A 12,298-nucleotide genomic window follows, 5' to 3' on the forward strand; every position below is an offset into this window, starting at 1 on the left:
CCTCATTTAAATTTATCACTTTAAACTTCAAAGTTTATCAAGGCAACCTGAAACTGTAGTAGATTTGATTGATGTAAGAAAAAAAAAAGTTTTGTATGAAAAAAATGAAAAAAAAAAAAAAAAAATTGTTTTGTAGTGATTTTTTTTATTTAAATAATAAAAAATAATAATTAATACAATATAAAAAGTAAAAATATTGAGAATTAATTTTGAGAAGAATAATATAATTTTTTTGCCATTGGGCAAACAGAGACAATACAACACACTCCTACTCTTTACACTTTTATTTTTACATTTTTTGATATGATTCAAAATTATTATTAAAATTAAATTTTAATAATAATATAAAAATATGAATGTAAATAGCCTTTCTCATTTTTCATATACTCAACCTTGATAACAAAGAATAATTTAAAAACGAAAAAAAAAAAGAAAAAAAGAAAGTATTGGTAATTGGTACTGGGTAGTGAGTAGTGAGGTACAGAAGGGACAGGTCATAAGTATTGGGAAGGTCGGAAAAGAAATAGAAAGGTAAACATCGAAAACAGAGGAGCCACTAGCAATGCCAATGCCAACCCCTCTCTCTCTCTCTCTGTCTCTCTCTTCTATCATAAGTGTTGCCGTCCTGTCCGCCTGAAACATACGCCGTACGCCTCCTTCGGTGTCCCCCATTCCTCCTCTGTCTCTGCGCCCTCCTGATCCTCCCTCCCTCAATATAGAATACGCAAACAGTTAATGCACTACCTTGTAGCTGCTATTGCTATTTTGTTTAACTCTCACGTTTCCACAGTAAAACACCCAGCAAGGTGGGCTCCCAGCCTCCCATCCATGCAACACGTGTACACTTTTTTTCATTTAAAGTTAAAGGTTTTGATAATGGGCAGTGCGTAGTCTTTAGATGAGCTCAATAATTAATCTCGTTTTCTTTTATATTAATGGAAAGCGTTTAATTTACCAAAAAAAGAGAAGAAAGAGAACATATAATGGTGGACTATATACTATACTCTATAGGTTTTGAGCTAAGAAAAAGACACAAATTATAAATATTCAAGCTACAATAAACCCATAGAATTCATATTATCATATACTTTAATAATTGAGAGTGTAGTGAATTATAACACCAGCTATATATATAGCAAATGTAATTATGTAACACGTACCCTCCATAGAAATTAGTAGGAAAGTTCCAAAAATTGGAAAATCGTCTCACTCGCAGCTTGTCTATCAATTACTATCAAACAATGAAAATATCTACACATCGAACAACATAAATGTACGATGCTACTATTTGAAATTTATACACTTGAAAGCTGAATAAGTGAAATTGAGGTGAATGGTGAAAGGGTTTTTTTTTAATTTTTTTTTTTTAATAGAATTCATTGCATAATTTACATTAGGTGGCATGAGGGACTTTAATGGGCAAATAGACAATGTGTTCCATAAATATCAACTGCCTATGATTGTAGATACATATAATTAATAAAAAATTTATAACTGAACACTTAGATAGTTAGATATGTAACCAAACCAAACAAAGGTTAAACTATTGGGTTGGATGTAATACAGAACACACTGACAAGCGGAAGGAGAGGTATAAATTTATCTATCTTTTATTTAATTTTTAACTAAAGGGGACTGGGAGAGGCATAAAATAATGGTCCTTTTCAAATTGTTTTTATCATATTATGGTATCTTCTTTTTTTTTTTTTGGAATAAAGCAATAAATAGGATACAGTGTTATACTTTCTGTCGTTTCCAATGTCTTTAATATTCATGCAGTCCAAATCTTAAAAGGAACCATTTGAAAGCTCGGTCTCAGAGAGAGATAGAGAGTTAGAGAAACCATTTTTATTTTTTATTTTTTATTTTTACTTTGTGTCATCTTTGTTGAATTGTTGCTCTTTTTAACTCTTTGTTTGTGTTGCACGATAAAGGGTCTGAATTGCCAGCGACGAAAGAGATAAACAACACTCCACTGTTCGTATTTCTATCTTTGTCCATAGGGCTTCACGAAGGGTTAATTTTTTAGGCCATTTCCTAGTATTTTTTGTTAGCTTTCTTCTTCCCTTCACTTTTCTTTTATGGGTTCCATATAAAGAAAGAGAAAGAGAGAGAGAGAGAGAGGTGGATTAATTGCATATGGTTGGTGCCTGGTGGATTTTGGTGGCAAATAGCATCCACATTGGACCTTTTAAACGCATTCAGCTTAGATCCCCTAAAAAAAAAAAAAAAGTTTGGACTTTTTCTAATTGTCTATATTTAATTTTAAAATTTTGATGAAAAATAGATAGTTTGAAAAACTCCAAAAAATGTGTTTTTTATTTTATTTTTATATATATATATTTTTTTTTATTTTGAACAACCAAGTCTTAGTTAAAATCGCTTTCCTTCCAATTTTTTCTTCTCCCTCATTTTAAAGGAGATGCTACAAGTCATTCTTCGGATATAAAGGATCACTATTCATCCTTTATATCTTATTTTATTTATTATTATTATTATTATTATTTTAACTTTGAGTAATATTATTATTCACTTTTATTTATCACATTCATATCATTCTGATTGACTTGATATATTTTAAGTTTTTTTTTTTTTTTTTTTTTTTTAAGTAACTCATATGAGAAGTCACTTAAAACACATTACACAAGTCGATGCCATAAATTACATTTTTATCGTATAATTATTTTATAAGACTAATGTAACAGTTCAAATCAACATTTAGATCAATTATCTTATTAAACAAAATATATATATATATATATATATATAAAAGGAGTAATTGAAAGTAACCCATTAATATTGTAAGATATGAGTCACTTGAATCAATCTTTCATCTCACAAATTCTTAATTATACGCTTTATCTCGTTTTGTTAAAATAGATCTAAAACAGTAATTTTGAAAATGAGAAAAATGAAAGAAAGACCCGCCTATCGAAGGCGAAGAAATCAATCATTTTCCTTTTTCTAAACCGTCGAAGCGAAACTTGTCATTATATTAAAATAAAAAAGTCGCATTTAGACTTTTTGGCCTTTAAACCTCAGAATACCTTGAGCCGCCCTTGATTCCTTGAATTGAGCTCGACATCCCTTGGATTCTGGTCCTAGCTGTCGGCCAGCTTAACACAGTCATGGGTGGACGCATAATAACCACCTCGTACCAGACCACAATTATTGGGCTTAAAAGTTGGGATTAAGCCCAGCAGCAAGCCCAAGATCAAATAAGCAATCACATCTTACTGAAACTCCAAACTTCTACAACAAATACATGATTCATGAACCCTGGATATATTTTATTTTATTTTATTTAATGATTGCAAGAAAGTCCAAACATGAAATTAACTGATTAAAATTAAATAGATATAATTAATATTGACTTAAACAAATGTGTAAGATTTAATATAAGGGGGGAGAATTATAAAGTAGTACTCAGTGAAAGATGGGACTATTCATGATTTTCCTTCCACCCACAATCGTGTTGTCATTTTGGCTACTCTTGATTGCACTTATAGTGCCCACGTTGAGGAACCAGGAACCCCAGCAAAAATCATGAAGATATACTTTGCCATCCACTGGAGCAGCAACGTTCAATTTTGGCCATGGAAACCATACCAATCATGGCACTGTTGACTTTGACTATCCTCAACTTCCCTATTTGAAGGGGAATGCCCAACTTCCCTGTTTGACTAATCCACCCGCCCACCCCCCAAGCACAAGTGGGACATCCACTCCATTGCTTCAACCTCACAGCTGCAATGCCAAATATCCAACCTGAAAGCAGCTTCAACACTTGTTTCTTTTCCATTGGTGCTGCTCAAATAAGAAAGTTAATATGTTATAAATATTGATCATACGAGATGATTGATTGGGTCAAACTTGAACAACCAAAAATCAATTGTCGGAAATGTCCGGTCACATCACCGCTAAAATATCACAACTCAGGGAAGAGATGTTCAATCGGAAACTGATGAAATTTTAGTTGGCGATAATGACACCATAGAGTAAGGCCATGTTAGCAAGTTTCGTCTGTAGTCTTGTTGTTCAAGTAATATCAAATGAAAAGAACAGTGCATTGAACACGACAAACATGACTTCACCTAACTTTTAAGATAATTTTAACTACTCCATAAATTACCCTTTTTATATACAGATAACAAAATTAGTTGTTAAAATATACTTATTTCTCTCATGTCAATTTTTTATTTTTTAGTTTTTAAAAATATAATGCTGGGTCACTTTCACTTAACCCATTGAGTAGCCGTAAACAATGAAGAAGCTTGACATTCATTTAGAATGCTAGACTAGAATGTAATGACAATAATTTTTTTTCTTTTCCTCTTTATATATTAGGGTTATATTGTGCTTCTTGACTTGATTCTTTACAATACATAAGTTCTTATATAAGTCGTATTATACGAGTGAACCTATATCGACTTATACAACAAAACATAAATCGACGTATACTAGAATACATTCCGTGTGGGGATGAAATGGAGTGATCTAGAGTCTATGGAGAAAGTGAAAATGGTAGAAATAATAAAGAAAGTGAGAGAAAATCACACCTTGTGTGTAAAAATGAATGAGAGTAGCACAAATGATTGCTGAAGCTGTGCAGCGAATGCTAATTGTGGTAGGTGAAAAGTGTAAATGAAAATTTGTCCTCAATAGGTGAGATCACTTCAATTATTTATTTGGTAAGGCATTTATTTATTTGTTGGGTATGGCTTTAGGTTTGAATAATTTTTTTTTTTTTTTTTTGTGGTATGCACTTTAGCCTTTTGAATATTTTAAGGGGCTATCAATTCAAACTCTATCCTCCAGCTTTCTAACATATATATATATATATATAAATCAAATTTTTGTAGACCTTATGTATGGGAGGGGGATGTGGCTCCGCCACTAGTTGTAGATGACACATATACATTATTAAAAAATAAGTGTTAGGCTTACAAACAAATTTTACAAAAAAGCTTTTAGAAACTGATGTGGCACAATATGATTAGGTTTTTCAAAATTTAAACTTATCTTATATCCAATCATGTTATGCCATATCAGTTTGTAAAAATTTTTTTGTAAAATTTATTTATAAGCCTAACATTCTTCCTATTAAGTACATTAATTTTAAATTTTGACCGCAAAATAAATATTATTATTTTTCATTTTCCGTAGTGAAAAGTTTTGAGAAGTGCAATTTATGAAGCCCATGACATCACTCTTATATCCTTTACCTTGTGTGATGTGTCAAGTCAGTAGCTCAACTTCAAAAGGGGCCTGATGGGTTAAAGCTTAAAACCTCGTCTGTGCAGAACAACAGGATGCACTGCAGGCCTTGCTGGGCTAATATTAATATTAGGCTAACCCAAAACCAATACACTCAGCTAGACATTCCCCAAGTTTTAGGCCCAACCTAAAACTTGGATTCATATTACTGGAGAGCAATTCGTTTTGGTGATTTAATACATAAACATATGGCCTAAAGCCTAAGGCCTATTTTTACATAAAGGCATACCCAGGCAGCAAATTTACACGACATATACTTTGACAGTTAATTATTACACAACTACTATTAGCCCGTCAAATGGCAAGCATTTAAGAATCACCTCTAAAAATCCTATCTAAAAAGGAATAGGGGTTACCCCTAAAATCAAGTATGTCCCTTCTTTTCCAAAAAAACTCTCTATTCAATTTATTTTAAAATATTTTACTGACTTAAGTATTAGAAATTTTTCAATTTTTTGGAAATTGGGTCGGTGATTTTTTTTCTTATTTTGCATGAGAACTCCACCATCCGTTTCGACCATGCAAATATCTACTTCAACAATTTTTGTAACTTTAGAAAGGTGATGATGCTTGGCAATAATAATAGAAACAAAATAGATAAAAATAAAATATAAAGTTGTGGGTTGCTTTGTCGATGTGTTTTGTTTTATAATTTTTTTTTAAATTTTCTTTTTTTTGTGGGTTAGAAAAGTTTTTTTTTTCCCTGAGAATATAAAACATAAAACGGAACAAAAAAAAAAAAAAAAAAAGGGTATGAAAAACATTGAAGAGTAGTAAGATATTTTGAAAGGCAGAAGAGTATAAACACCGCCCCCCATTGTTGAAGGTAAGCTAAGTCGGCAATAGTGAGTTGACGAATATGGTCCTCGGCCTGGACATTTCAAAGTGTGGAAATTTCATTTTCCTAAATAATATTAATTAGAAACAAAAAAATCGTGGAAACTCACGGAAACCCCATGTCACTCACAACTGCACCAGTGATATTAACGTATTTGACCAACGGTTGATGTTGAAGCGTTGAGCGTTGATTTCTTCCATGTGCCTTCAAGTTTTCAAACCAGGGTTTCTTCGTCGCCGCTTCGCCTGCAGTACCTCGTCCTTTGTCTTCTTTGAATAAATTTGTATTTTGGAAGATTCCATTATCATTCTTCATAATTTTTTTATTTTATTTCTTATTTTTTGAACTTTTCAATCCATGATCTTGTCCTTTTTTGGGAAGATTTGTTGGTTTAACAACATTTTAGGATTTTAATATTCACAACTAATAAGTTTTGTACATATATTAACAAAAGGATGCATTTCAAGTATGTGCAACTTTGAGTAGAAGAGTCATGCAAAATTAGGGGTGGGCAGATTAATCGATTACCGACTTTAACCGAACCAATATTAACCGTAACCGATAGTTATCACCTATCGGTCGGTAATCGGTTAAAAATTTTGTACCGATAAGCTTATCGGTTAAAAATTTTTTATCGAAAAATCGATATGACCGATAAACTATTTTAATTTTTAATTTTTTAGAATTTTATATTTATTATTGTAGTGGATCAATTAAAAAAAAGCTTTAATAAGCTATTTTAACCAAAAATATACTCTAAAATAACTAATTTTTAATAAGCTATTTTAGGCTTTAGCCCAACAAAATGTATTTGGACATCCAAAACAATTAATTTTTTGTCCAATTAGCAACCAGTAAAAGTCTAATAAAAAGCTTACAAAAGCCCAAACCGATTTAACCGACCGGTTAACCGATTACCGATATGACCGATAATTTTCGGTTAACACTTCTTATCGGTTGGTAATCGGTTAGGATTTGATTAACCGATAAGCTATCGGTTAACCGACCGATAAGCTCATTAACGGGTCCCAACCGACCGATACCCAGCCCTATACAAAATAAGGGTTTGAATTTTGAATTTTGAAATTTTTTTTTAATCTAATCACTGATCAATTGTATGTGAGTTTCTCAAATATTATAATTGAATTTTAAAAAATTTGGCCTTATGACTGTTATGAAAAATTTAAAAGTAGCTTCGTAATAACATTATAATCTATCAGGTATTCTCACTGTGGACGTTAGAATTGTCTAGCACAAATACTCCGGTAGTTGCTGTCGAGTAGATATCACCCTTGAGTGTAAAGCAACAACTTTTGTTTTTATTTTAAGAGAACACCCATAAATTTTTTATTTTTCATTTGTGGAATTAACATACGCCGCTTGTTTGAAATGTCACCTTAATCAAATTAATTATTAATTTGACATTTTTTAGAACTTAAAACCTAAAGCAATTCACCCAACTTTACCAAACCACCCTCAAAAATTTGGTAATGGTCCTTGCCAAATGATCAGCTTCCCAACCTCTTTTTCCAAATCTTAATAGAAACTTATTCGGTGGAAATTTTATCAATAAATAAATAATAATACAAAATTTTGAACTAAGTCGTGGTCAAAGGAGTCATTTTTCACTTTTTTTTTTTTTTTGTTGGGAAAAACCAACAACAACAAAGTCAAGCAGAAAATGATCCCATAAGGGCCTTACGGGCATTTAAAACAACAAATGGGGCAACATTTAGTTAATCTAATCCATAAATCACGTGTCAAAAAAAAAAAAAAAAATCATCATAAATCACATCACAGGAATTATAGTTTTAAGGGAAAATTGTCAATTTGATTAATGAAGTATGATAAGTACCACTAAATGCTTTTAAGAGGTAGTTCAATTAGTTGAGACGACGCGTAATAAAACGAAAGTTATTAGTTCGAATCTCCCTCCCCCTTTTATGTGGACAGAAAAAAAAACTAAAATTAAAAAAAAAAAAAAACCCATTAAATACTCTTTGAAGTAAGAAACAAAAAAGAAAAAGATTGGCACTATTAGAAAAAGTTGATAGAGTTTATTAATGTGCTACATAGTACATATATAAGCACCAATTATATTGTGATACAAGTAATTTTTTTTTTTTTAAATTATATATATATATATATATATATATTAAAGAAAAAGAAAAAAAAAAAAAAAAAAAAAAAAAAAAAGAAGAAGAGGGGATTCAACAACCCCTTCTAGCAATCTTGGTTGGCCGAACCACCCTCACAGGTATCAGGGGTGGTTCGGCTACCTTTAAATGGTCAAATACGAATTGTCGAAATCACCTTTGAACATTTATAGATAGTTTGAAGTCGCTATTTATTTTTATAATATTTTTTTTTATCGTAAATAACACATACTATTTTATATGAACATCAAATCACATTAACAAAGTTAACAATTTTTTCATGGTTTAAAACACGAGAAAAATTAATTGGAAACGCGGGGTCCTAAGACTCCCAACGAAATTAAACGTCTTTGTAGTTGATCAACTCTCTTTTAGAGCATGTTTGAAATTGCGTTTGAGAAATAAAGCTTTTAAGTAAAAAAAAAAGCTTTTGGACAAAAGTTTAATGCTTAAGCTTTTGCTAAAAGTATTATTATTATTTTTTGGCTATTTTTAGGCTTTTTAAACCCTTAAAAGCGTTTTTTATTTTTTTATCAAACGAATATTTTTTTTCTTTAAACGGACTTTTTGAGTGTTAAAAGCACTTTTAAACCCCTCAAACGCAATCCCAAACATGTCCTTAGTTTTTTTTTTTTTAAAACAAACTCCTTTTTAGTCCTTACTAAAAAAAAAAAAAAATCCTTATTTTTTTAGTCATTCACTTTAACGGCTCTGATGCACGCCATCACAGAATCAGACGCAAAACAAAGGAGAAAGAAAGCGCGTTCCATGACCTAGTGCCGTAGTGCGTGATGAGTCGGCTGTGATGCGTGCGGACAGAACACGCCCTCGGCCCCCCATTTGACGGGTTAAATTACTTATTTACATTGCCAATGGATTTCTCGCACTCAATCTTATAATAACGCAACGCGCTCTCTTACAAGAGTTTCAATCTGATAATAACACAAGAACCGAAGCTTTCACTCTCTCTCAGTGGCGCGTTTGATTTACACCCCGTCGCCATAATACTCGGTATCGAGCACGGTTTTGTTTTTGAATGGGCCAGTCCTCTTCGGCGTTCGGGGCTCCGACTGAGTTCAACCGCCCGAGTAATCGGTTCAACTTTCGAACATCGGCGATTGTTTCGGCATTTGAACCAAACGAAGCGGTGGAGGCGGCGGCAGAGGCGGAGTTATTGGAAAACGTTGTCGTTGGGCGCGACTGCACCGCTGATCTTCCCGACGAGTGCTTGGCCAGCATTTTTCATTTCCTCGGCTCCGGCGACCGGAAACATTGCTCGCTCGTCTGCCACCGGTGGTTCCGCGTCGACGGTCAGAACCGCCACCGTCTCTCTGTCAACGCCCGCTCAGATATACTCTCTTTCCTGCCCTCTCTGTTCACTCGCTTCGACACGGTGACGAAGCTCGCCCTCCGATGCGACCGGAAATCGATCAGCATAAACGACGACGCTTTGATGCTGATCTCGATCCGGTGCCGGAGCCTCACGCGCCTCAAGCTGCGCGGCTGCCGCGAGCTCACCGACCAAGGAGTCGCCGAGTTCGCTAAGAACTGCAAGGGCCTGAAGAAGCTCTCAGCTGGCTCGTGCATGTTCGGCGCGCGTGCCATGAACGCCATCCTCGACCACTGCACGGCGCTCGAGGAGCTCTCCGTAAAGCGGCTCCGGGGCCTCAATGATTCCGCCGATCCGATCGGCCCCGGCGCAGCGGCTTCCTCGCTCAAATCCATCTGCTTGAAGGAGCTCATCAACGGCCAGTGCTTCGGACCCCTCATAGTCGGTTCCAAAAAGCTTAGGGCTTTGAAGCTCATTCGCTGTTTGGGCGAGTGGGATAAGGTCCTAAACATGTTAGGGAATTTCAATACCGGTTTAATCGAAATCCACCTCGAGAGGGTTCAAGTCAGCGATGTGGGACTATGTGCGATTTCGAATTGTTCAAAAATGGAGATTTTGCACATTTTGAAGATCCCAGAATGTTCGAATTTCGGGCTTACGTCCGTTGCTGAGCGGTGCAAGCTTTTGAGGAAGCTTCACATTGATGGGTGGAGGACTAATAGGATTGGCGACGAGGGTTTGATGGCTATAGCTAAGCAATGCCCCAATTTGCAAGAACTTTGTTTGATTGGGATGAACCCTACGTCTTTGGCTTTGGCTCCGATAGCTTCCAACTGCGTCAAATTGGAGAGATTGGCAGTCTGCGGGAGCGCCACTATCGGCGATGCCGAGATTGCGTGCATTGCCACGAAATGCTTGGCGTTGAAGAAGCTTTGTATCAAAGCGTGTCCCATTTCGGATGTGGGTGTCGAAACGCTTGCTTGGGGATGTCCCAATTTGGTGAAGGTTAAGGTCAAGAAATGTAGGAGAGTGAGCAGTGAGATTGTGGATTCGTTGCGGGAGCGCAGAAGGTCTTTAGTTGTGATTCTAGATGCTTGTGATATTGAACCTTTGGATGGCAGCGGTAGTGAGATTGGAGTTCATGAGAGTGGGATGGAGTTCCCACCAATTGGCAACCAGGTAGCCAATGCTTCGTCCAGTGGTAACAGCCGGTTCGCGATGCTTAGGACAAAGTTTGGATTTTTTGCTGATTGGAACTTTGTGGCATGCACATTCAGGAGGTGGTCAAACAACGATGATAGTTTCAGTGGCGACTTATGATGATGGGGTCTTTGTAGGAGTCTGAAAAGGCTTTGCTCTTGGCTCTTGGCTCTGACCAATACCACCTAGTATTCCTGATAGGATTGTTGTGTCTTTGTTGCCGATTTCTGGCTTTGTTTTATTACTTTTCTTTGAATTGTATTTGCCAAATGAATGGCCTGGGAAAGATCCCTTCTTGCTTTTGCTTAACAGTGTATGCCAAATAGCTTCATTGTACTTTTGTTGAATTGCTCATGTTATTGTTCTCTTCACTATGCGTAGTGGTGGTAGTTTAGCAAGATACACAGCAGGTCGATTGGATCTGTAATATGAAGCTATGATTTGTTGAATGTGCAGAAGCTTTTGGTCTTATCTGCTTGGAGATTTCTTCTGAAATATTGTGTGTATACCTTACGAATTCTATTTTTCAAACATGTTCTTGCTTTGTCAAGACTCGAGACATCCTTGGCGTTATACGCCAGCAACTATTGGGAAGTTATGCAGCAACCTGCCCTTTAATTCTAATTCCACAAGGGCAGGTTCAGTTCTTTTGCTTCCATTTTATTTAATAAAGAAGTAATACGCTTCCAAAATGAGAATACTTTTGGCAAAAACCATGTTACTTCTGGCTTCTTGAAGACACACCTGACTAGTTTGCAATAATGAAAGCTAGTATGAGTGTTATTGGAATCTTTCTCCAGAACATTGGTCAGAATTCCATTATCCCCCTATCTATGTATCTCCTAATGGGAGAAGGCACCTACCCTTAATCCTATTTTGAAATCTTCGGATCTGCGCTTATTTTCAATTCCACAAAGCATTTCGTTGCTTATTATACCCGTCCACCATAAATCTTTCTTAGTTTAGACCTTGTCCTTTAAGGCTATGCCGTCTAGTGTGTTGCTAAATGGAAGGATCTTATCAATGTCTATGAATGATAATTGATAAACCACAGATCAAACGGTCGAGAAAAGAAAAACTTGGCTATTGGGATTCAACTGATTAACACTGGGCTGTTAAGCAACTGGGAAACAAAGTCTGATGCAAACAATTTGACGACATGAAATGAATGTATAATTTACATTGCATCAAGGAACTACACTTTGAAAAAGTTCATGTGCCTAAAGCTTGAATTGTCAACCAATTACCTTTCATGATCTTGACATCCACCCAGTCGTTGCATAAACTTCGCCAGACTGATATTAGTCTATTTGAGCAAGTTGGGCAGACTGACCAAAACAAAGTTAGGCCATTTTATCAAACATTTGGGCCAAAACAACATGGTATTGGAGAAGATTCCTCAATCCTCGTGCAAGGCAACTAATGTAACATTATAAAAAACCAATTGCTTACATAGAAAGCACAACTTAATTGTGTATAATTCATATAAGTCAAAGT

At 35.1% G+C, this 12,298-nt stretch overlaps 1 protein-coding gene across 1 annotated transcript; it reads left to right on the forward strand.

The window, feature by feature from the left end:
- Positions 1-9,148: 9,148 nt before the first annotated feature.
- Positions 9,149-11,250, forward strand: LOC132188352 (F-box protein SKIP2). The gene has a single exon (XM_059602775.1). The coding sequence runs from the start codon at positions 9,308-9,310 to the stop codon at positions 10,919-10,921; it is 1,614 nt and encodes a 537-aa protein (XP_059458758.1). The 5' UTR covers positions 9,149-9,307; the 3' UTR covers positions 10,922-11,250.
- The last annotated feature ends 1,048 nt before the right edge of the window (positions 11,251-12,298 follow it).

This window comes from Corylus avellana, chromosome ca7 (genome assembly GCF_901000735.1).
Source record: "Corylus avellana chromosome ca7, CavTom2PMs-1.0".
Lineage (NCBI taxonomy): Eukaryota > Viridiplantae > Streptophyta > Magnoliopsida > Fagales > Betulaceae > Corylus > Corylus avellana.